This window comes from Eubalaena glacialis, chromosome 4 (genome assembly GCF_028564815.1).
Source record: "Eubalaena glacialis isolate mEubGla1 chromosome 4, mEubGla1.1.hap2.+ XY, whole genome shotgun sequence".
Lineage (NCBI taxonomy): Eukaryota > Metazoa > Chordata > Mammalia > Artiodactyla > Balaenidae > Eubalaena > Eubalaena glacialis.
Window position 1 is genome coordinate 65,466,708 of NC_083719.1, and position 27,145 is coordinate 65,493,852.

The 27,145-nt window shown below is 37.3% G+C and overlaps 1 protein-coding gene and 1 long non-coding RNA gene across 2 annotated transcripts; both read left to right on the forward strand.

The window, feature by feature from the left end:
• Positions 1–733: 733 nt before the first annotated feature.
• Positions 734–25,937, forward strand: LOC133089806 (V-type proton ATPase subunit S1-like protein). The gene is given in 8 exon segments (XM_061187970.1): positions 734–828; positions 7,592–7,638; positions 7,880–7,941; positions 9,445–9,471; positions 9,473–9,678; positions 14,805–14,855; positions 20,964–21,206; positions 25,637–25,937. Coding segments are annotated over 8 exon segments (1,032 nt in total).
• LOC133089805 (uncharacterized) lies at positions 9,975–12,416 on the forward strand. Its single transcript, XR_009700746.1, has 3 exons — positions 9,975–10,063; positions 11,513–11,568; positions 12,182–12,416. It is a non-coding gene; the product is annotated as an uncharacterized LOC133089805 (long non-coding RNA).
• Positions 25,938–27,145: the final 1,208 nt, after the last annotated feature.

Consider the following 27,145-nt stretch of genomic DNA (forward strand, 5'->3'; position numbering starts at 1 on the left):
ATTACTATAGCTTTGTAATGTATTTTGAAATCATGAAGTGTGGTGCCTCCAGCTTTGTTCTTCTTTCTCAAGGTAGATTTGGCTATTCAGGGCCTTGTTTAATCTTCACAACAATTCTTTGAGTTAAGTACTTTTGTCCCCAACTCTGCAAATGAGGAAAAGTAACTTGCCTGATACCAGATAGCTAGTAAGAGCTGGAGCTGGGAATGTACTTGAGTGCGGTCTGACTCCAAAGCCAGTGTGCTTTACCATTGCATTCCATGCTTCTCAGCAAATGGACAGTCATGAATTCAATAGGAAACTGTGTTCTAGGACACATACATAAAATTAGTTTAGCCTCAGAGAGTTTTACTTAGTTATTCACCTGAAAAATGCATATGATATTGTATACTTCATAGATTTTTGAGGAGAATTTGTTTCCTGAAAAGCATTATGAGATTCTTAAGAGAGTACCAAAACTATGCCAGTTTATAAAAAGAGCTTAATAATCTTTCATTGCGATGAATAATCAAACAACCTAAACAGACTGATTAGTTTCACTCTGTACTCTAAATTAAACAGTATCAGGCCCCTCCTTCCACCCTCTCCCACACATAATACATCCTGGAAAAGCTATCTTTTTATTGGTTGAATATATTAGTCAGTCACAAGGCGTAAAAAGTACTGCCTCTGCTCTGTTTGCATTTATGAATTAACAGATGTGCCTGGTTTGAAAAAATGGATTCATTTCTTGATGGGAAGAAAAATCTTCTTTAGTTTTTCACTTATTTTTTTATGTATGGGATTTTCACTAACCTTGGACCAGTTACTTGCCAGGAAGAATATAAGGTGAGTAACTGCACATCTTTTAATATAATGCATCTGCGAACTTCAGTGCAAGTATGAAATTAGGTGGTTCTGTAATTTCTTTATATTGTTGCACAGCTACATTTGTTAACAATTCAAAATGGATATACTATATTAGATCATTTGGTAGCTACTAAAATCACTGAATGAGAGTTTATAAATAAGAGATTAAAATATAATCTTTATTATAAGAGGGAAGAGTTAATTTATTTGTTCAAAATATCCAAGAAACATTTGTATTATGTATCAAAGTATATCTCTATGAGAAAATGACTCAAATCAGTGTTCATGTTTCTTTTATACTTATAAGTAAATGCTAATTTTGGTTTCTCCTGCTGTTTTTATGTGAGAAGAGAGTAAGAAAACTTTTAAAAACCTCAGAAATATGTTACCTGTCCCCCAAAGAACAGGTATTAAATCACTTTAACTGGTAGGAGACGGTAAATGTGTGGAGTACATACTATTTAAAACTAACAAGCAAAATTTCTATTTCTATTTCCTTTGTCCTTTTGGCTTCTTTCCATACCATGTAAGGGAACATATAGAGATTTCTATATAAAGAAGAACATGCAAAATCTGAATAGCAATTAACTTATGTCACATTCCCCAGTTACTCATTATGTGCTCTCGCAACAAATCCATCAGGGGATTTAGTGTGAGCACAAAGGAAGGTGTCAAGCAGGAAGATCTGCCAAAACTTGTGTTAAGGAATTCTTAAGTCATCAGCTAATAAAAACAGTAAGTACAGGTATTTTTTATTTGTTTCCCCACATTGTTTCCAAATCAGTTAGTGCTTTCCTTCAGGTTCACTTTCAAGTAATAAATGACCTATACTCCTTAGGTGGTTAAAGCTTAGTAATGTTTCCTCACCTGGTTTATACAGAAATGACTGATTTGTGTATTACACTGGTAAAATATACACCAAGAACTGTAAAAATCCTAATTCTGTTTTTGAAGCAAGATTAATGGGTTTAAATAATTTTAGCTCCAGAAGAGACCCTAGAAATCATACAAATCAATGATCATTTGAATCTAATAATATGTCATATTAATTCATTATGAAAGAAACAACAGTTGCTGTTTTGTGAATGTTCTTTCAAATCATAGATCTGGAATTTAAAATATATTTCAATTCTATGAGTAATTCAAGGTTCTTAAGTCTCTAGGAAGGGTGATTGTATTTTAAGCCTGATACATGTTAACTAAGCTTAGAGAAAGTAGGGGTCATCACTCTTCATTTATATATTCCTTCCTCAAATTGGGTTTATACTTAAACAAAAAGGAAATCTTTTCCCTCTCACACAGCACCCCCTGTGATCTCCCATTTCCTACTTGCCTTTCAGAGTTTGTTCGTTCATTAAATTGTTAGTTCATTTATGCATGTAACACATATTTTTAATACTTGATACTTTTAAATAGGCAGAGTGCTAGGTGCTGGTTGTACAATGGTGAGCAAAACAGATATAGTCTCTGCTCTCATGGACCTTTAAATCTAGAGCAGAGGTGCTCATTAATCAAATGAATGATATTCTTACAAATAAACTGTGAAATGTACTTTGAAAGAAAAGTATGGTAGACTGTGAACACATATAATAGGGGGATCTGAACTAGTCTGAAAAGTTAGGGACAGTGTTTCTGAGGAAGTTATATTTGAGCTGTGATCTGGAGAATATGGAGGACATGACAAGGAGGTAGGGGGAAGGGCAGGATGGAGAACATTCCAGGTAGAGGGGACAGCAGGTGCTAAGACTCTTATGAGGGAAGAAGGGAACATGAAGCATTCAGGGAACTGAACTAAAGAATGCTAGTGTAGCTGTAGGAGAGAGGGGCGGAGGCGAAATGAGCACAGCTAGCAGGCTGAGGCCTTTCAGGGCCTTGTAGGCCTTGGTAGGAACCTGATCTTCACCCTGAGCAGAGCCATGAAGGAGCTACTTCACCTTCATCTTCATGAAGGCATACTTGGGAGACTCATGATGGAACACCTGGTAAATCAAAAATATTTCACCAGCCACTGCAAGCCTAGGGCTCTTGATTACTTTTCATATATTGCAGAGTTCCCTTTTACTGGAAAAGGGTCTGAATATTTTAGTGCTAATGTAGGTTTACTTTTTTTACATTAAAAATCAGTGTTTCTTAGTTTATTCACATGGATAATTTTAACCAGATAATCCTTTAGTTCTACTTTAGTTCAGAGATCATGTAGTGATGTGAAAATTCTTGTGTACAGTATTTTGTCTTTGGTTGAGATTATGGCTTCCTTTAAAACCTCATTAGTTTAGGCTTATGGGTGTGGGCAAGGCCTATCCAAATTAGAGTTTATTTGAAAAAGAAGTATAGCAGCATTATTGTATGTCCATAGATTCATTGAAATGAAAATAAGCCTATTTTGTGTGCTAAAAGCTTTTCATTAGTGAACACGTGGAAAATTTTAATTAGTAGAGTCTCAATCCAAACATATTAATGATATGATAACTCATTCATTTATTCATATACTTTTATTCAGTAAACATTAAACTCCTTTGCTGACTAGATATTTTCAAATGACTTGATATCTTATTATCTTATTTAGGTAAAATATATCTCAATTTTCTGTTTTTGTTCATTAAAACATTTTAAAATTGAATCCTTAACCTTGTATCATGAATTATGATTTTTGGATAAAGTTCAAATTAAAAAAATTTAAAAATCTATTTGTATATGGTGATATTAGAAAGCTTAAAACTTTTCAAGAAATATTTCTGGGGTATTAGTGTTTCTTTCATATATTCAGTTACTGTTTTACTTGTACTATAGAATTTGGAGTTTAGGTAGGTAGAGATCTTTTGGCTAAAGCATATCTCTATTGTGGTTATATGATTATTTTGATTGGAGCCTCATGCTTGCTGCTCAGGAAATTTAATTTCTTAGTGCTCCTAGGTGTGATTTGATTCAGAGGACTGATGAATGCTAACCCTACTCACAAGAGACATAGTATAAATCAGAATGCTAATTTATAAATTTTTAAAGTAAGGCACCTTTTAAAAAAGAATAAATTAGAAAAATTTATCAAAGTAATACATATACATGGTTAAAACAATCAAATGGTACCAAGACACATAATAAATTATTAAAAAACTGTCTCCTATTTCGTCAGCTTTTCTCTAGTAACAAACAACTCCAAAATTCCAGAATCTTACAATCTCAAACATTTATTTCTCACTCCTGTTACATGTTGACAGCTACAGGTGGGCTGCCATGGCCCTGCTCCAGCTCTGTTTCCCATGTCTTCTCATTTCAAGACCCAGACTTGAAAGAGCAGCCTCTATTTGGACATGCCATTATCATGTCAAAGAGAAAAGGGCAAGGGGTGGCAGACGCATGTAACGTCTCTTAAAGTTTCTGTGGAACTGGCACATTATTGCTTCCACTCATATTCCATTGCCCCATATTCCAAGACATATAGCCAAGCCTGATGATGGGGCAGGAAATATTCCCCCCACAGGGAGGTACTACAAGGAATATGGCCAAAGACAAGGATATATTCATCTCTGGGATTGCTGTTCCTAGGGAGTTAGTTGGGAACAATCATACAGTCCACCACTGTATGTATTAAATATTATTATTTAAATGATATATGCAGATGATTTCTCAATTTATACATTTTAGATTTTGTGTAACAACTTCCTTTTATTATCAACAGAGTATTTAACATATAACATGGTCTCTCAGATCCTCCTTTTGCGTAGAGATCTCCCTCTAGGTTTCCCTTCTTCAGAGCCTTTTTGTCCTGTTACTCCGATCTGGATTGATTCTCTCTAGGTCTGATGTGCAGTAGTCATCCTTAGGTTTCTCGTCATTGTTCTTCTGAGTTTGATCCACTGTTTATTGGAACCTATGCTTTCCTCTTTCTTGGTTTTATCCCTTACTTTGGTGGAGCATGTCCTCCATTAGCTTTTGAAAGGGTGTAAGAAATACATTTTCTGAATCCTTGCATGATTCTTGTTTTTTATTTCTGGAAGCTTATAGGACATTTTCTTTCTTCCAGTCTTCAAAATGTTACACGTACCTTATCTCACAAATATCAACTCAAAATTGATCCTCACATAGCTAAATGTAAATGCTGAAACTTTAAAACTTCTAGATAAAATGCAAGAAAAAATCTTTGTGACCTTATGTTAGGAAATATTTCTTTTAGACACAAAAAAATGGACAATAAAAGAAAAACAAATTCATTAGACTTTTGAAAGTTAAAACTTTTGCTTTTTGAAAGTCACCATTAGAAAATGAAAAAGACATAGAATGGAAAAAATGATTTTCAATGCATATATCTGACAGAGAACTTGTATCTAGAACATACAAAGAATTCTTTCAACCCGTAAGAGGACCATGAACTTATTTTTAAAAATTGGAAAAAGTTTTAAACACACTTTACAAAAGAAAATATATGAATGGCCATTAGACACAAGAAAAGATGCTCAGCATCATTAGTCATCAGGGAAATGAAAATTAAAACTACAATGAGATAGCAACCCACACCCATTAGAATGGCTACAATTAAGCAGACTGACAATACCAAATGTTATAAGAATGTGGAGCTACAGGAAAGCTCACATGCTGAAACTGATTGGCAGTTTAAAAGTTAAACAAACTTATACATTATGACTCAGCCATTCTACTTTGGGTATGTATTCAAGAGAAACAAAAACATATTCCACAAAACCCCATAAATGTCCATCAATGGGTTCATAGACAAAATGTGGTATATCCATACAATGAAATATTTCTCAGTAATAAAAAGGAATGAAATATTGATACATGTAACAACATCAGTGAATTTTAGTCATTATAAATCTGAAAGAATCCAAGCACCAAAGAATATATGTTATATGCTTCTATTTATAATTGGAGAAGATACAAACTAATCTAAAGTGACAGAAAGTAAGTCTGTAGTTGCCTGTGGCTGAGGTGGAGGAAACATGTCTTCACTGCAAAAGTGCATGAGGAAACTTCTGTGGGATGTAAATATTCTGTATCTTTATTGTGGCAGTGTGTCATAGGTATATGCCTATGCCCAAATCCATCAAATTGTACGCATTGAATGGATTAATGCAGTTTATTGTACTTAAATTATATGTCAATAGAGCTGATAAAGTGAAAAAATAATTGCATGCATATATGAGTTTATTAACAGCATCTAGTAGACATTATAGTTATCAATTTATCATCTTAAGAACTTCTTACTAGCTGTTAGAGGTTGTATTACAAGGAGAATGGTGCATTTAATTTGTAATTGGTTCCATATAATTAATTCTAAAGCATTTCACTATAATATAGATTTAGTAACTCTTTATCCAAAATTATGTTTTGCATATAGATAATAATGTATAATATATATATTTCTCTAATTGTAAAAATGTTGAGTTTATATGATAGTTATATATATAGGTCTTGGATAGGAGTCTCTAAATATAGAATTTGATCTGCATTCTCATATATTACAGGTACAACTTATGAAAAATTAAAAATATGCAATAAACTAAAAATTTTTGTGACATGACACAATTGGAGATTTAAACTGATGTGATATTTAATATTAAAGAATTATTAATATTTTCTAGATATAATTGGGCTGTTACTTTTTAAAGTCCTTATCTTTTAGAAATACATACCTAAATAGATATAATTTCTGATATTTTCTTCATAATAATACCAGAGTGGGGAAGTGGGTGGGCACATAGGTAAAACAAGATTCGTTTTGACTTGATAATTACTAAAGCTGGATGATGGGCACAGGTACTCGGGGAGGGTGAAGGAGCTTATATTTTTCTGTTTAAATTTGTATATGTTTGCAATATTCCACGATAAAAAGATGTATATATCTTCTAACATAGCAATTTCACTTCTAGGAATTTATCTTAAGGAACTTCTCAGGAGTATGAACAAATAATCCATGATAATGTTCAATGTAGTATTGTTTATTAATTGGAAACAACTTAAATACTTAGTAGGTTTTTAGTTAAATAAATTAATACATTTGTATGTTGTAATACTACATGGAATTCAAAATTATGTCAAAAATACGTAATAACGTGGGAAAATATTTGTGATATATTTTTAAGTAAAAAAAATTACGTGCTTTAAAACAGGATGTTTATAAAAATCTGTTTAAATGATAAAAAATAAATTATATTTGTGTGTAGGGTGTGTATGCATGTATGTAGAGTGAAACGCTGGAAGGATATATTATTATAATTTATATCTTCATAATTTTCAGAAATATCTTTTTGGCAATAGAGTCTGTCTTTTTTTTAAATAAAAAGGGTTGAATACTTTTGCTTTAATATGTTGACAGTACAATGTGGAATAAAATTTCACTGTAAAATATTTTATTACGTTTTATTATTTGGTTATTTGATTTATTATTTGGTTATTATTTATTTTTGGTTAAACCTCAGTGTCTAGCATACTGCTTGGCACATAGTAAACTCTCAGAGTAGATTGTTTATTCAATGAATGAACATTAGGGTTGATATTTAAAAATTTTTTCTACTTTAAAGTTTTCAGTCTTTTCCTTATTTTCTTTGAAGAACATATATAGTATTACTTTTTAAATCAGAAATTCACTATTCAAAAGTGAACAGTTTTGACAGGCTAAGGTTCTGCTCCTCTACTCTGAGATGTAATAAACCAAAATGTCTTTAAAATTACATATAAAATCTAAAATGTAGATATTTGTTCAGCATCTTTTTATTTTTGTTTCTTCTAGTTTCAGCTCTCCAACATCTTCAAATAAAGAAGTGGTTATGAACAATGGTAAGACTTGTAATTTCCCTTATGATTCCTTGGGGGGTTGAGGAAGGGTTCTGTCTGTGATGGGCTTCCCTGAACACCAGTACTGGCACCAGCAGTCTGATGTGAAAATCTCTTAAACTACAGTATTCTAAATTATGAGCCAAAAGAGACTTAAGCCTGTGCTTAGCATATTATTGTCACTCAACTACATTAATAAATATATGACACTTAGCCTTTGTACTCATATCATTTTATTTGACAGATCAACAGAATAATGGAGGTATGAAACCAGTGCAGGATTTGACAACAATACCAATCACACAGGTATGAACATGTTAGGAAACTAGATTGTATCATAAAAAAAAGTAAACACATTTCAATCAGGTCAGAGCCACTGTGAAAATATAAGTAATAATTCTATTAATAACTAACATTCTTGAACTTTGGGTGAGGAAATGTATTATGGTAATCTTATAGTTGAGAAAACACTAAAGTTTCACTTGCTGTCATATACAGTATTTTCATTACAATATTCAGTTTTACTTTTGTTGCTTTCCAGATAGGATCACTATAGTAACAGTTTATCTTTGGTTACTGGTAAACTTGGGTTGCTGCTGCCTGTTCAATTTCTCTTTTATCTCTGTTTACACTGGAGTAATTGGTATGGAATAGCTGCTCTAGATAAGTGGATCTTCTTTCGGATAGAGACCTGCCTTTATGATCTCCAGAGTGACATACTGAAGTGCATTGTCTTGGGCTTCCTGGAAATCTGCAAAGGTTTCATAAGATGTAGAATAAGGTTAGAATACCTTGCTAGTTTATGTATATTAAATGACCTGGAACTACACTCTCCAAGACAGTAGACACTAGCCACATGCCGCTATTTAAATTTAAATTCAAATTGGATAATGTTAAGTAAAATTAAAAATTAAGCTCCTCAATTGTACTGGCTACATTTCCAGTGCATAATAGCCAATATCACAGGAAGTTCTGTTGGACATTAATGGTCTGGGGAATTACGCTTGATTTTCAGAAACCTCTTGTTTTCTTTGTTTAACATATTAATGAATTTATTTAAAGTTCTGAATTATTTGGGTTCTTATGATATTATTTTTTGAAAAGATTACCACCATTAGTTTCAAGGCATGGTGGATTTTTTAAAAAAATTAATAGACTTTTTTTTTTAGTAGTTTTAGGTTTACAGAAAAAATTGACCACAAGTACAGAATATTCCCATATACCTCTCCAGTCTGCAGCCCCCACCCCTGCTAATTTCCCCTGTATTTAAAATCTTTCATCAGTGTGATGCATTTGTTAAAACTGATAATCCACTAGATACATTATTAACTAAAGTCCATAGTTTACATTAGCATTCATTCTTCGTGTCGCACATTTTATGAGTTTTAACAAATGTATAATGATATCTATCTACTATTACAGTATTATACAGACTAGTAGTTTCACGGCCCTAAAAATCTGGTGCACTCCACCTATTTATCCCCTCTTCCTCCCCCAGCATGGTGACTGGTGACTTTTTAAAGTCATTATTGCTAATATTATTACTTTCAAAGTTGGTTTTTGGTTTGTTTGTTTTTATAATTTGTTCCTTTACATTTTTGGTGCTTTGTGGAACTGGGTTCATGTGCCTTTCAGGTACACCTATCATTTTTAGGCTTGATAGGTCCACCCATCTTTTCCCCACAATAGCATGGACTCTAGAGCTAGTAGAGTTTCAACAGGTTTTGAATTGGCTCTTTTACTTCCAAGAAGCCTTTTGTACCATGGATACAAATTCATATCTTAAATTTCATTTGTTTGGTTAATTAGGCTCTCAACTACAATCTGAGCAGACAAAGATTTAGAAAAAGAACCTTGGAATGCATTCAGCCATCATAGCCCGGTTAATGTCTCCGTGGATGGAATTTCCTGCATTCTCTTTTGGGCCAAAAGAATAACAATTAAATTTAAGAATCAGACCTGGCTGGACCTTACAGATGAAGCCATTGGCCAGAAGGCAACAGTGGGCGCTGGCAACTCAAATTGCAGTGAAGGAAGTGCCATGTAAGTTGACTGCTTTGCTGGAGCAAACCTTTAGGGCGTGTGTAGCCTGTTAACTGGGTGGTCCAGTTTTCTGTCATTTCGGAAAGTAGAAGTAGGCTCCTTTGTACATGACCCTGACATACATTTCTGAGGAAATGTCTAACGTCTAAAATGAAAGAACAAGTCAAGTCAGAAATTAATTTTTTTATTTCTTTTTTTTTTCCCCAGGAATTTTCTTCTGAACACTTTAGCTAATTGTTATAATACTTTGTGGAAGTTCAGGATTCTGAAAAATGAAGTTTCCCAAACTCGTTCTGAAAAAGAGAAAGGATTCCAGGCTCTGTGTCAACTCCAAATGTGAGGTGTCAAACTACTTTTGTCCCAGCAGGAAGGAAATTGCATATCGGTGAGCAGAGTCATACATATTCTAGTGGGTGAAACAAAGAAAGCTGACTCCATCTAGCCAGGGCAGATATTTGATTCTAGGAAGTATTCTGAAGTTATGGAACATTGCCTGTTTGCAAATGTGCAAGGGTACCTTTGAATGGCCAAATTTCAGAGAATTCTTTAGGACATGTAAAAAATGATTAGAATAATTATTTTTGACTTGAGATAAGCAGATTAAACAACTATCCCTTTCGAAGAGGAAGTCGATTTCCAGTGCCTTTCTCTGCTTTTCAGCCATCCAAGCAAATATTTTTTGCTTGTATTTGTTTTGGTCCAGAGGGAGGAAGTCTGGCATGTCCCACTTGCTTTCTATAAAGCTCCTTGCTTTCAACATTTGTTGGCATAATGGAGGCTTTTGGAAGATGCTCTGCATTTGTTCTGGCCTGGTTTAGATGGGCAGAATGCTTTGTATAAACCATAACATGCTCTGTGTTTGTGTGTGTGTGTGTGTTTCTCTGTATTATTCTTATATACTTTGGTGGAAACACGTTTTTATTTCTGAACTTTACTTCTCATTTAAAAATTCTTGATGATGGGTAAAAAATGGATTATACTCATGTATGCTTACAAGTTACATTACAAGTTTTAGTAAGTATCTTGCTATTCAGAATGACTATCTCTTATCAGAGAGCTAGGGAATTGTAAGCAAAATCCAGAGTCCTCCCGGATTTGTTTATTCTGTTACAGCATAACTATCAAAGAGACTCCAGCATTGCTGAGAGCTCAGGACTTTTTCCTCAGCCTCTAATTAATTCCCTACAGTGCTCTTTATTTGTGGTCAGCTGCGGGGAGAGAGGCTGATTGCCTGGGGATAGTCTTGCCTGTCCATGGCTGACTGGCCCTGCTTGATTCCATTTATCCTGACCCCAGGGAATTTGTGGGGAAGATCAGGGCACCACAGCTTTTTGCTGGACTTGAGAAACCTTGATTATCACTGGGAACCTAGAGACAGAAAGAATGAAAACTTAGCTTCTAGGCCCAGTTCTGCCAGTGAGCTCTGTGACTTTATAAACAGGAGCCACTCTGTTATTCCTCACAATGCTATTGCGAGTGAGTCCCTGAGTCACAGGTACAGTTATCATCGGTGTTTCAGGTGAGAAAATCAAAGCTCGTGAGGTTAGGAAACTTGCTAAGATCATACAGCCTGTATGGTAATAGAGCTGGGGTCTAAAACATCTTTAACAATGCCATTTTCCCTCCTCTCTCTTGGCCCTATCTCATTGGGGTGTGAAAATCAAATGAGGAAATGTATGCATGAGAACTTTGCCAAGTGCTACTCAAAGTATAAGATACTAATGACAACTAGAGTAAAATAGTGTCTAGTTACCTGGTAGAGAGGCCTAAGGAACCTTTGGTTTTCATAATATACAAATTAATGATTTTTTATTTTTCTTTGTCACTGCCCAAGAATTCTAGTGGGTGAGTTCTGAGCGTGTATCATCCACCTTTCGGAGTCCTGCTCAGGTGAGTGTGCAGGCATCCTGGAGAGCCCACCCAAGGGCATGAGGGGGAGGCTTCCACGGCATGAGGATGTGAGGCGTTCAAGGACCAGCTGCTGAGACTGTCCCTGACTCCTGTGAATTGCATAGATTAGTGAGATGCCTTTGTTGTGCTGGCAAGGAAATCTTACATTCAAGAACCAGAAAGGGAGTTGCGGAAAGAACAAACCCAAGCTAAGACATAACCATGTAAGGTCAAAAGCACAGATTTAAAAAAAAAAATGACCATATTTTAGTGCTTGGAAACAAAATGTTCAGGGAAAGGCAAATTGTTGGCAGACAGATTTGCTACAGAAGTCTTTTTAAATAGTGAAAGCCTTACAAACAGCATAATCCCAGCATCTGTGTGTATTTTGAATTTAGGCAATTAAAGTCTCAAGAATTCAGAATCTGTTTTAAACATGGGAGGGTAGGGCGCTTGGAAGAGTAAATGAAGCTCTTTTTTGAGTGACTCCCTAGGTTGTATTTCCCCTTTATGGTGCAGCATGTGGTGCAGTGCTTGGCACATAAAAAAATCTCACTGAATGATTGCTGAATTTGCTTTGTTTAAATTGGGCCTCATGTTCTTTACTCCACAGCAGAGCACGTTAACAGCTTTCATTGAAACCAGGACTGCTGGAGAAAGCTCTTGGGGCATCAGGAGCATGGAGGCCATTGAGCTGCTCCACCAGAGATTCGGGTGGGCACAGCGTGGCTTTGCTTGGAGCTTTAGTTCATTAGCTGGAGACCCCATTTGTGAGTAGCTAAGCTATTCTGATTCCTTGGAAGAACTAGAGAACTTCTGTTAGAGTAAGTGACCAGTCAAATTTATAAAGTACAATCCAAGAAATGCACTTCATTTCTTTAAAGTATTTTCAGTAATTTCTAACAGATTATCAGAATATTGTTAGAGAAAAATCCTCCTGAAAACTTGCTTTACCGAGTAAATTAGCTTATAAAGTGTTTGTAAATGAGCGCTTCTAAGGTATCTAAGCTTATGATGTTAGGAAATAAAGATATTTCTTTCAGCGATCTTATTAATATGGTTAATTTTGTAAATACTCCTTCCCTTTCTCCATAAGTAGTAGGAAGATAAACGAGCTCAGTCACTGACATTTCTATTTCTTGATAAGTGGGACCAAATTGATGAGATTATATTTGTGTGATTTTTTTCAAATTTGTAATTGGACATTTTGTAACCATCTACTTTGGCTTTTTTGTTTTTATGATGTATATTGAGGTGTTATAACTTCAAGACATAATGTCACATATCAGCGTCATCCTTTATATATTTAAATTTCTCACATTTTCCCATTTCAATTGTATTTAGCTTTTCATCATTCTTATTTTTCAACCTTATTGAAATTTAAATGAAATATAATAAACTGCACATATTTCAGGTATACAGTTTGGTCAGTTTTGACATACGTTTATACCTGTGAAACCATCATCACAAGCAAGACAGCAAACATTTTCATCACACTCAGAAGTTTCCTTATGCCCCTTTGTAATCCATCCCTCTGCCATTCCCACCTTTCTAGGTAACCACTGTTCTGCTTCCTATTGTTATAGATTAGTTTGCATTTTCTAGAATTTTATATAACTATAATCATATAGTGTACACTCTTTTTTAGTTTAGCTTCCTTCACTTAGTATAATGATTTTGATATTCTTCTACATTGTTGCATGTATCAAAGGTGTATTTCTTTTTACTGATGAGTAGTAAGTATTCCTTTGTATGGATATATCACAACTTATTTATCTTGATGGAAATTTGTTTTTTCCTCCAGTTTTTAGATAACTTTCCAAATAAAGTTGCTGTAAATATTCATGTACAAGTCTTTATAGGAACATATATTTTCATTTCTCTTAGGTGAATACCTAGGAGTGGAATGGCTAGATCATATGGTATGTGTATGTTTAGCTTATTAAGAAACTGCCAAATGGTTTTTTAACGTGGTTGTAGCGTTTACCTTTCTACCAGCGTTGTATGAGAGTTCCAGCTACTTCACATCCTTACCAACATTAGGTATGATCAGTGTGGGACTACAGAGAAAATATTATTATGTTTCTGTATGGTTAGCAATTTCTAAACAAATTTTGCTCGGACCTGGGTTAAAAGATAAGTCTTGGAGTTAGTAAGAGATGTACCTCCTCAGAGGAATGTGATTACATGTCAAGGAGTAATGAAGCTCAGTACCATCGAGATATTCCAGGGCTTAGAAACCCAGAGAAGCTTCTTATCGTCTCCTTGGAGACTTTATTTACCTATATGGGTATTAGACATGCACCCATTTGTTTCCTTTATGGTGAGCTGTTTGCTCCCATCCAAAGGCTAATAAAACTCGTACACTTTTATTTTTCCAAGGAAAATTTCTGACACTAGGGAAGCAAATGTCTTTCTCCTTCTCTCAGGAGTTGAAGGAGGAACCACTGTCTCCTCTATGAGCTCCCAGGTTCATAATTTTAGTGTTCCTTACCTGTGTTGTAAATCCCAGTATGTGCAGGATGGCATCTGGCTTTCAGCAGGGGAAGAATTGGGCTAAAAGGGGAACCAATGTGGTTATTGCTCTGGGTTAGTGATAATCTATCTCCTCTCCAGGAAATCTTGTGTTAATGTTCCAAAAAATGTGAATAAATATAGATACTAAAAGCTTAAGAGTGTTTTTTTTTTTGAAAAAAGTTTTAACCATACCAATTACTGTACCATGGCATCTTATTGTGGTTTTATTTTATATTTGCTTGATGACTAATGATATTGACACCTTTATATGTACTTACTGGTTATTTGTATATCTTCCTTTGTGAAGTTCATGTCTTTTGAACACTTTAAAGTTGGGTTGTCTCCTTATTATTGAGTTGTTAGTGCTATTTCTGTATTTCAGATACAAATTCTTTGTGTATATGTGTTGTGAATATTTTCTCCCATTCTGTGACTTGCCTTTTTCATTTTCTTAACAGTATCTTTTGAAGAGCAAAAGTTTTTAAAATTTGATAAAGTGCAATTTATCAGTTTTTTCTTTTATAGTTCATACTTTTACATTTTTTCAAGAAGCTGTTTCTTACCCCAAGATTACACAAATGTTATTTTATGTTTCTTCTATGTGTTTTATAGTTTTAGTTGTTACATTTAGACCTGTGATCCATTTGGAGGTAATTTTTGAGTATAGTGTGGAGTAAGGGTTATTCCTATTTTGATGGACTGTGTTTCTGTTTTCTAAGATTGTCTCTGAAGTTTGGTGATGCTGAAAATCCCAGAGGTATTAATATAAGGTAGGTATGGATAGCACTTTGGAATGTCATAGGCTCAGCACTTCAGATTAGCTCCATATAATTTATTCATTCAACATGTAAGTATCAAGGGGCTGCTGTGTGCCCAGTATTGTGACACATGAAATGCCACATTTATCTAATTACACTGAAAAGTCAGTGATGTTATGATGGGATCCTGTAGCAATGCTTTCTTTAGTTTCTACCAAAGCAGCTATACTTTTTCCTTCTTCCTTTAGCGACCTAGAAAATACATGAACCTGAGAATGTGATACCTCTTTCCTCTGAGCAAAGAATAAAATATGTTTAAAGCTCCAAAACTGAGGCTCTAGTTTGAAGTTATTTTCTGTATAGCTCCTTACAACTGAGTCACACTTATCATTTAACTGTAACTAAAAATTCTCTGTTAGCTGAATTCCCCAGCAGACAAGCAACATAAGCCTGCATTTTTCTGTGTTTATGTATGGAATAATGCATCTGCCAACATTGGCTTATCCAAGGAGTTAGGAACTGCTCCGGGGGGGGGAACAATTTGAAGGCATTAAAAATTTTTTTCTTATAAAAATATAATGTTTCTTTTCCTATAGGAGCAACCCTTTTAGTGGAGATAAGCAGCCGTGTCATTAACATTTCTTGAAAAACCAGAAGGATGTGCTAGGGCAGTCTTTCCTAAGCTGTGTTCTATGGAACACTTTTGCTCTGTGTAAATGTTTATAATATTTCCAGAAAAGGGGTCCTGTGGTCAAACGTGTTTGAGAAAGACTGCACACCGTGTCCTCTTGGAGATTCACGGTATAAATCTGTATATTGAAGTTTCCATGAAGACGCGCTCTTAAGGAAGATTGCTTCACTTGGTGACTTTGATTAACCTAGCATTTCCTGTCTTTTTTTGTTGTTGTTGATGGTTGTTCAGCAGTTAGTTGTGATTTTGGTGTTTTCGTAAGAGGAGATGAGCTCAAGTCCTTCTACTCTGCCGTCTTGTCTCCAGTCCCCCTTTCTTTCTTTTTTTGCCTCTAACCTAGCATTTCCTATGTTTAACCTTGAAAGCTCTTTCTTCAACATGTGCCTACATATCATGGGATACGAGTGTTTCACTGGTCATAATTTAGAACATACATGCCATCATCTTTCAGAGACACTTTATAGAATCTCACAAGGTGACCAAACACATATACATATCTGTTTGATATAGGAATGGGGAATATTTTTGATTCAAATAGCACCTTTTTAAAATTTTTTCCCTAGAGGGAAGTAGCTTTTTGTTGATTATTCTTTCTGATGATAAAGCTATGTGGCTGACATTGTCAGTGTACCTTGTCTATATCCTCTTGGGCATTTACATTTGAGAGCACTATAGTCCACCAGCTCAACTTTTTTTAAAAAAAAATGATTATTTATTTATTTAAAGATTTATTTATCATTTATTTATTTATTTTATTTATTTTTGGCTGCGTCAGGTCTTAGTTGCAGCATGCGGGATCTTGCATTGCGGTGCGTGGGCTCCTCTCTAGTTGTGGCATGCAGGTTTTCTCTCTTTAGTTGTGGAGCACAGGTTCCAGGGTGCATGGGCTCTGTAGTTTGCGGTACGCAGGCTGTAGTTGAGGTGTGCGAGTTCAGTAGTTGTGGCGCATGGGCTTAGTTGCTCCATGGCTTCTGGGATCTTAGTTCCCTGACCAGGGATCGAACCCGCGTCCCCTGCATTGGAAGGTGGATTCTTTACCACTGGACCCCCAGGGAAGTCCCCACCAGCTCAACTTTCAACTGCCAGCCTTTCTTTGCCTAAAAGCTTTCTCTGTCCAAAGGGGCCCACTGCCTCCCATCTGTACCCCAGCAATGACTGAAAGAAGTCTGTAAATATCCTAGCTCCCTCACCCTCGGGTGAGATAACTCAGAGGTGTGTGTTCTATGCTGTCTCCCAGGATTCCCTGTGGGCATTAAGCCCCCCGTCGCCCATGGTGGAAACTTGCTTACCTTTGTCCTTTGGGGCTGCCTTCCATTCCTCTGTCATTTCTCTTCTCTCTATTCTACATACTTTTGTTTGTTTGTTTTTATTTGCAATACTTTATTTAAAAATTTTTTTAATTGAAGTATACTTCAACTATAGTTCATTCACAATGCTGTATAAGTTTTGTACAGCAAAGTGATTCAGTTATACACACACACATATATGTGTGTGTATATATATATATTCTTTTTTATATTCTTTTCCATTATGGTTTATTTCAGGATACTGAATATAGTTCCCTGTGCTATACAGTAGGATCTTGTTTATTTATTATATATATAGTAGTTTGTATCTGCTAATCCCAAACTCCTAATTTATCCCTCCCCACCCCTTCCCCTTTGGTAACCATAAGTTTGTTTTTTATGTCTGTAAGTCTGTTTCTGTTTTGTATCAGTTTTTAGATTCCACATATAAGTGAGCATTTGTAGAGACGTGGATGGACCTAGAGACTGTCATACAGAGTAAAGTAAGTCAGAAAGAGAAAAACAAATATCGTATTTTTTTTTTTTTTTATTAACACATATATGTGGAATCTAGAAAAATGGTACAGATGAACCAGTTTGCAAGGCAGAAATAGAGACACAGATGTACAGAACAAATGTATGGACACCAAGGGGGAAAGAGGAGGGGTGGGATGAATTGGGAGATTGGGATTGACATGTATACACTAATATGTATAAAATAGATAACTAATGAGAACCTGCTGTATAACACAGGGAATTCTACCTCACTTTGCTGTACAGTAGAAACTAACAAAACATTGTAAAACAACTGTACCCCATTTAAAAAAAAACCAATAGAATACTACTCAGCCATAAAAAAGAATGAAATAATGTCATTTGCAGCAACATGGATGGACCTAGAGATTATCATACTAAGTGAAGTAAGTCAGAAAGAGAAAGACAAATGTCATATGATATTCTACATTTTTTTTAAATGTTTTTTTTTTAAATTTTTATTTATTTATTTATTTTTGGCTGTGTTGGGTCTTCGTTTCTGTGCGTGGGCTTTCTCCAGTTGTGGCAAGTGGGGGCCACTCTTCATCGCGGTGCGCGGGCCTCTCACTATCGCGGCCTCTCCCGTTGCGGAGCACAGGCTCCAGACGCGCAGGCTCAGCAATTGTGGCTCACGGGCCTAGTCGCTCCGCGGCATGTGGGATCTTCCCAGACCAGGGCTCGAACCCGTGTCCCCTGCATTGGCAGGCAGATTCTCAACCACTGCGCCACCAGGGAAGCCCCTCTACATTTTTTGAATGACTAAATTCCCCAATAAATTTGGGATCACCTCCACAAAATACTTATATTCACATCCTTGTCTCAGGGTCTGCTTCTGTAGGAGCCCAAACTAAGACAAGGTTATATATATCTGTTGAAAACAGAAAGATTGGAAAATACTGAGCTATAAAAAGAAAATGAAAATCATTCATAATCCAACCACCATTGGTCATCACAATTAACATTTGTTTTTTCTATTTATACTTTTTTTTATTGTGGTAAAAGTTACATAACATAAAAATTACCATTTTAAAGTGTTCACTTCTGTGGCACTTAGTACATTCACAATATTGTACAACCATCACCTCTGTGTAGTTCCAGAGCACTTTATCACTCCAAAAGGAAACTCCCTGCCCCTTAGCAGTCACTCCCCATTCCCCCTCCTAACCCCTGGCAACCACCAGTCTGCTTTCTGTCTCTGGATTTGCCTGTTCTGGACATTTCATATAAATGGGATCATACAACATAATGACCTTTTATGTCTGACTTTTCCAACGTATCCTTTTAAAAGAGCAACTTGGAAGGGCAGGAACAGAAGTAGGCACTGTGCTGCTCCATCCACTTCCCTCCCTCCCTCTCCTCGTTTAACAACAGGCACCTGTGTGATTGCCGGGGGCTCCCCTGGGCTGCTGGAGCACCCTTTGTCTGCATGTCCACCAGAGGGCCAGACATCCCCCAGGACAGCCCTAACCAACAGGCGTTTCCAGATATCCCAGCAGGACAGAGCCAAAGTCGCCCTCCAGGGACCCTGCTGGATGCACGCCCTTACTTGTTCTCCCCTCCCTCCACCTGTTTCACATCTTTCCTCTCCTGTCCTCCTGGGATTTTCTTAAAAAATCACTCGCCCACAAATCCTTGCTCAGGCTCTGCTCCAGGAACCAGCACAGGTTTGAGAGGCCGGGGCAGAGGGTGTCATGTCCTCCAGGCGCATGGGCATGCCATTCCTGCCCTCAAGTGGGCCAAGAGACACAGAACCAAAGACCCTGTGGGCTGGACAGCTGTTTGGCAAAACGACCTGGTGTTTTCACCAGGAAGGATTTCTTCGAGCCGTTCTGTTGGTGCATTAATGTTCCCATCTCACTGAGGCTGTGTCAGAACAGCCTCAATCTCAGGCCATTATCTGAAACAGGGCTGCAAACAATGTGGCAGGCTCCACCCCAGCCCTGAGCACAACAGAAGTCACTTCCAGGGAATCCAGAGCCAGCCTGCCCTTTCTGGGAATGGCTTGTCTCTCCCATTGCCCTCTGGAACAGCTGACTCCAGAGTCCAGATCTGAGATGTCCACCACCTCCGTCCTTCTGGCCTTCAGCGTTCTCGGTGGATTGTTGCAGTGGGCAGGGGTGGCCAGGCTCAGTTGCATCCCTCAAAAAACCTTTCTGTATCTGAGTCAGGAGGCCAGGGTGAGCAGGGGCTGTCCCAGATAACGTCGAATGTTTTATAACACCAGGCCAGCACAGAGCACTCTATTTAAGCAAGCACAACCTATTTTACGGATGAGGAAAGCAAGGCCCAGTGAGGTTGTTTAACAACACTTACCATACCACTAATAAGAGCTGTATTTGTGAGAACTCTTTTGGCTGCATAAAGTCAAAAGGTAACTGATTGATTAATAGGATTGAAAGTGTTAGCTTCAGACGCTTAACTTACCTCACCAGGGCAGCATCTTTCTCCATCTCTTGGCTCTGCTGTCCTTGTGTCAGTTCCATTCTCAGGCTGGAAAGATGGTGGCCAGCTGACAGTTATCCACTTAGGCAACATAAAAGAACTCTGTTGCTTGATAGCTGTAGCACAGCGTACATCTTATTGACCCAGCCTGGGGCATATGCCTCTCTCTAAACCGATCACAGTGATTAAAGGGCCGCAATACACTGATTGGCAGGGTCCGGGAGACTTCACTGAGAGGGGAGAGTGTCAGCCCTATACACACCAAGATGCTGTTTCCAGGAGGAGCAGGAACATAACCTACAGGTGGGCAGAGCCAGGATCAAAACCCAGGCTTTCACCCTGAGCTATACTGATCTCAGCTGCTTTTTTTTTCTTTTTTCCATTTTAAAAAATTGAAATATAGTTGATTTACAATGTTGTGTTAGTTTCAGGTGTATAACAAAGTGGGTAATCATATTAACATTTTGATCTCTATCTTTCCAGAATTTTTTTCTATGCAGTCACACGTTTTTAATGAAAAAAGTGATCATGACATATGCATATTATAATTTTTTATTGCTAGAGAATATTCCATTCCAAAATGGCTAAGAGTAAGGGCTCTGGTCTCAGATGGGATTCTAAGCCCAGCTCCAGTGCTTACTCTCTGAGTAAACTTGCACAAGTTAGTTACTTAACCCCTTTGTGTCTTAGATTCCTCATCTGCAAAATGAGGATAATAATATTCTCTATCTCATGGTGTCGTAGTGAAGATTAAATAAAATATACATAAAGAATTTAGAGAGATGCTTGACACATAGTAAGAGCTATTACTTTTAGTTTTGACCATTATTTATTTAGCTAATTCTATATTATTGTCCATTTAGTTTTTCTCAATTTTTTTGCAATAATAAAATTATTTTAATTTTAAAAGAGAAAAAATCCTCAAGCTTTTTGTGTTTTTCCTTTTGTAGGAATTTGTATTGCTCACTTTGGGGGGCTCTCCTGTTACTTGCTTTCATTCCCACCCGTCAGGAAGCTCTTGTTCAGAACTAGAAAGTAAAAGCCTCTCTCTGAGCCAGTTCTACTACCTGACAAAAGAGGGCGCAGTTGTACTGTTCGTCAACAGTGTCCTGCATCAGCAAATGTAAAAGTGCTTTGGGGGTAATACTGTTTTATAATCATTGTCAGATTCACCCTTACCAGTTACAACAAGTTGTCCATCCAGAGCTGGTTTAGTTTGCACCGAGTCGAGGTTATTTTCAATAATTCAATTCCAGCAACTTTTAATGCAACTGGCATATTTGCTCTGTCAAGTTACTCCTACCACTGCCAACACGTCTGCAGCCTGCAGCGGTATGATGCCCTTTTGTTGCCCAGCGACACCAATCATATGTCAAGCCTGTGGGCGGTCACTTTTGTTGATTTCCAGATAATAAACTAAAGCATATGCTCAATGCGCCTGTGTGTTTGGTGCCAAAGAAATTCTGTTTGTTTGAAAACATAGATGTTTAAGGAAAAGAGAAGAGTAGATATTGTTAAAATTATATTGGTATAAATTATGTTCTTTATCTTCTAAGGTATGAAATAGAATAGGGTCAAGTATTTCCTCTTCCTGCACAGTGATCCCCCCTGCCCCCCACAAGGACTTTCTTTTATATAAAGGTTTATCCAGTCACTAATAATTATCAGTGAGGAATGCCAACAATGTAAGCCAGAGTGAAGCTGTGGCATGAGCCCAGTGACTGACACTTCCTGGAGCAAGAGGCCCTTCTGGGGAGAGGAATTGTCAGACAATTATTTTATTTCCTTCAGGGAGAGGAGCAGTGATCCTATCAGGGCAGATAAGAAGTACATCTGAAGTGTGAGTGACAGCTTTGGCATTTAGCATAGGAATGGAACTGTCAGCCAAGGAGTCAAAAATATCCTAAAGATCCTCTTGAAAGTATTTGGGGAAAGGCATAGAGGCATAAGAAGTTCCTTTTCACCAACAGAATCTCGGGCTGAGAGACATTTGTCAACTTCCTCTGACCTGTTTACCTGTGAAAAGAGCTTAACTTGTTCTTCCAACTCGCTGAAATAGGCAGGGTTTTACATGTCCCTTTTATGGGTTCTTCCCAATCTTTTCCATATATAAATATATATTTATTCCCCTTCCCCCGAGCTTGGAGAAGTGTGGTGAGGTAGTTTGGGGTAGGGAAGGAGTTTGCATTTTGGAGTTCGAAAGACATGGTTTTTAATTACTTCTCAGCCACTTGGGCAAGTTACTCCACCCTCTCGATTTCTGACCTATCTTTATGGATGTAAAGAATTCATGGCCTAATATATATGTGGCAACACCCAGGACTGTGTCAGGCATGGATTAACAATAACTAATACTTATGAGTCCTCTTTGTGTGTTGGCACTGTTGTAGTTATTTTACATATTTTGTCTTCAAAACTTATCATGATGCTGCAAGATAGCTGTTATTATCCCTGTTTTACAAATGAGATGACTGAAACTGATGATTACATAATTGTTCAAAGTGATATAATTGGTAACTGGTAGAGGCAGAATTTGAATTGTGGACTGGCTCCAAAGACACTTTATAATACGTGTAATGTATATATCTATTTATATAACATTTATAAAGTATATATTGTATCTATTTCTCTCGCACTTTTAAAAGAGAAGTAGGTGGAAAGGGCAATGAGGAAGTAATAATGAAAACAAGGAATAATTCACACATAATCTTGCCTAACAGGTGAATTGACTGATTTATATCTCTACCTTGTTCCAGAAATGACTTACAATGACTTATAGAAATACTTCAAGAAAAATAACTTTGAAAAATGGGCAAACCACTTCACACCCATTAGGTTGATTATTATAAAAAAAAAAAAATCCCCCAAACTGAAAATAACAGCTATTGCAAGGATGTGGAGAAATTAGAACCCTTGTACATTGCTGGTGGAAATGTAAAATGGTGCAGCCACTATGGAAAACAGTATGATGGTCCCTCAAAAAATTAAACATAGAATTACCATGTGATTCAGTAATTCCACTTCCGATTATATACCTAAAAGAATTGAAAACAGAGACATGAACAGATATTTGCGCATCCATGTTCATAGCAGCATTATTGACAGTAGCCAAAAGAGGGACATAACCCAAATGTCTATCAGTGGATGATTGAAAAACAAAATCTATCATATACATACAATGAAATATTATTTAGCCTTAGAAAGGAAGGAAATTCAGATAAATGCAACAGCATGAATGAACCTTGAGGGTATTATGCTAAGTGAAATAAACCAGACACAAAAGGACAAATATTTGTATGATTCTACTTATGAGGTACTAGAGTAGGCACATTTGAAGACAGAAAGTAGAATGGCAGTTGCTAGGGGCTGGGGGAAGAGGGGACTGGAGAGTTAGTGTTTAATTGGTACAGAGTGTCAGTTTTGCAAGATGAAAAGAGTTTTGGAGATGGATGGTGGTGATGGTTGCACAATGATGTGAATGTACTTGATGCCACTGAACTGTACACCTAAAAATGGTTAAGATGGTAGATTTTATGCGTATTTTACAATAAAAAATATAAAACCAAAAATGAGCCAAGACATGGGATTAAGGAAAACAAAAGGAAGAAAAGATCAGCTAAACCACTAGTGAAGCTGGTACACAAAACCATGAGATCATCTGTCTGCCCTGGCTGGAAGCAGCACAGTAATTTCGCTCTGAAGCTTTTGAGCAGCCAGCATAAGAAAGAATCACCCTTTACGTGTTCATGGGGTTCACAAGACTGCTGAGAATGTGCTTGTGAGGAGCACGTTCATCCCTGGTGTTGTGCAGTGCGTGACAGCATCCTCAGCAGCAGCCTCATGGGGGGCAGAGCACTGGGTGTCAGAGGTGGGCCTTGTAAAACGCTCTTCATGTGGACAGATGCAGAAGCAAACCCAGTCCAGGGAAGAGGTAGTGCTGGTGGTGATGGGGGTTAAGGGATGCATACAAAAGGCTGCGTTCCACATCTACAGCTTTGCTGATCTATCTGGTTTATTCTAGGATTAAAGTATAGAGTGATGTCACATGCATGGCAAACTCAGGTGCCTCAGGTGAAAGCTCACATGCCTCAGGTGGGCCAACTGGGGACTTTGGCAAAATGTAGCCGGCATCACAAGAAGTATATTTTATAAAACTTCAGCTAATTTTTGCTTTGTAGGAATGCAGGCCCAATCTTGCTGGATCTTCTGACTTTTCAATTAAAGATAGAAATGTAGATTCCTGGGGGAGGTTTTCAGGATGTTCAGAACTCTGGGCCAAACAAAACTTACCCGTGGGTTAGATACAGAGTGTTTGCAATCTCTAGTCCAGAACATGGATAGACAACGTGTCCCTCAGGCATCCTCCACAGATATTGTTCTCAGTCAGGTCTTAAGAGTTAAGTGGCAGTCAATGTGAGGACATTCTCTTTGGCTGGAGTTGTAGCATCAAATGAGGCCATCTTTTGTCATTGAGGAGCTTGACTCTTCAGGCTAGTGCCTGAAGAGAAGGCCACTTTGCCTCTTCATAGCGTGGGCAGGCCAAGTATCCTAAAAGCCAGGCCTAGAGTCTCCTTCAGTAGTTGTTTTGGTTCAGTCTAAGTACAGGTAGTAGGGCAAGCAAGGCCCCTAATGTCTATGGTATGATGGGTGGCTACAATCATTTTAGCATGGAAACATGGTAAAGTGCCCACCTAAGTCTTAAAAATGAATCCTCAGTAAAGCATTCATGGATAATTCAATATTCTGATGTACCCTTTTAAAACCAACTAGGTGACTGAATGAGGTGACACTGTAGGGTTATATTCTAAAAGCCAGCTGAATGTGGAAGCTGCCTTCTACAAATGATTGTTCTCATTTAGAATCATTACTCTGTAGACTCTGTAGCCCCTGTTTCTTTATTGTGATAGTATTTAGATAACGGGGCCAGTTGTCGATTAGAACCTCTCCTAGTTCCAAGTAATTAAATCACTTCATTTGCACATATGAGAAAGCTTTTCTTTCTATTATCTGGGCAGACTGCAAGTGGTATACAGCTCTTCCAAAAACAGTACCAAGTCTGCATGGTACAACTGATAAAGAAGGAGAGTTAGTGATGGGGGGAAAAAGAGACACAATATACCAGGAGTTATGGAGTTGTAAACCGAGAAGTGACTCTGAAACCAGACTGCCAAGGTTTGAATTACAGCTTCATTGTACTTAATGCTGTGTGACTCTGGGCAAGTTACTTAACTATTCTGTGCCTATTTCCTCATCCATAAATTAGGATAAAATAGTAACTTATTCATAGGCTCTTGTAAGTATTAAATGAGTTAAGGCAGTGTCTGGTACGTAAAAAAAAAATCTTCAATAAGTGTTAGCTTTTATTATCTATATTTTACATCACTGGGAATCATATCTTCCCTTAAAAGACTCTTCCTATCTACTTCCTGTCAACAGAATCAAAGGCAGAGAAAGTGAGAATTAATGTTCTTTGGGAAATTTATATTAACACATAAAATTTTGAGTAGGCTTTGAATTTTAGAGACACCAGACGTGGTTTTAGGTGAACTAAGGATCAGATAAAAGAGGTTTTATTTCAGAGCCTTGAATTTCTCTGGCCACTTAATTATGACAACCATATATCCCAGAGTTTCTGGGTCAGTCTTGATTTAAAATTAAGTTTCACTGTCCCCAAGAGCACACTCACATTTGTTAGATAATGTGTTTAAATTATTCAGCAAGTATGGCCCCAGTATTTAAATTTGACTGATTAGGGCTCCAGAACCCCTAGCCCAACAGTGAAGCAGATTTTCAGAGGAAAAAGTATGTCACTTCAGCTCTTTTATTTCTCCTGACAGATCCAAGGCTTTACCATTAAGGGGGGGACAGTTTGCCAAGGCCCGAGACTGCACCTCTTCCTTCTCACCAGCCATTGCAATCAGCCTGGTAATGTCCCTGATCCTGCTGCTGGTGTTGGCCTGTGCCCTGCACATGCTCATCTACCTGCGCTCTCTGGATTGGCACTATGATTTCATTGCCTCTCCGGCTCACTTCTGCCAGTTGAAAGCTCGAGATGCATCCGAAGAGAAGGAGCTGCTGAGGAGGCAGGGAGTCAAATGCTATGAACTGAGAAGCCAGCAGATCTGCAAAATTTATGTTTAACAGCACAGGTCCCTCTTCCTCAGGAGGTCCACGATAGGCTCTGAAAGGATGTGTTCCTGTTCTGTGCTGTTTGACTTGTGATATAAGATTTTCACCAAAAGGCGTGATTTTCTTTTTTTAAAGGAAATACATGCAAAGAATACATTTTGGAACATCCACTGGCCTTCTTAGATAGACTTGGAGCAATGATAAAGGTATCTCAGGAATCCCACGGAGATAAATATGATTGCTGCCCCAAGGTGTCTTGAAAGTAAAAGAATATTTCAAGTTAGGGACACCACCGCCCCCCCCAAAAAAAGAATGATGCAATATAAAGAAGGGAAAACACACTTGGTCTTCCTTGCCTTTGTCAGTTTGGATGTGAGAAATATAGAAATGATAAATATAAGGTTATCTGGAAGTTCAGAATTTAAAGTATTTTGTAACATAGTTTGCATTTCTCAGAAGTTATATCCCAATTTTGTTTTAAAAAATAGTCTTTTTTTTCTCTGTCACAGAACTGTTTAGGGAAGACTCCTGTCAATATGGTGGAACACTTTATTCAAGGGCATTCTTGTCTTTTTCTTTGCTATTCGGAGGCAGCCCGATTCAGTCTCTGAAGGAGCAATGATAGTCTTGGCAGTATCTTACCTTTCTTATTTCATTGTGGTGCCAAGACTTGCCTCGTGTGTCTGATTTAGACTTCCATCAGCTCTCCTAGGTACCACTGAAAATAAACAACTAAGCTAAATAAAAACAATTTGCTTACTGTGCAAATACATCTCCAGGTCCCCTTCCAGTGAGAGAGCGTTCCCTAAAGAAATTCTGGAACCACCACTGATCTTCTTACAACCATTTTCTTCCACATGGATTTCCCCATAATCCTTTTCAGTTCTTGGCAGATACTGAAGAATGGCTCACTCTGCATCCTCACCAAAGCTTCTCTAGTATGCCTTCTGTGTTAAAGAGATCTTACGTGTAAAAACTACATTGCATTTCCATAACTAAGGTTTCACACATGAGCTAGGTTCTACTAAGATACCCTGCTCAAAACCTCGAAAGCAGTTGAGAACAATGCAAGATAGGGGGTCATGCACAGAGAAATTGGATCCTCTGGGCAGCTGTGGTGATGGGTCTATAGTCTAGTCTCATCTTTGATGCCAAGTGTGACTGATCATGACTGTGGGATTTCTGATAAAAACAGTCTCATGTTGGACATTTCTTTAGGC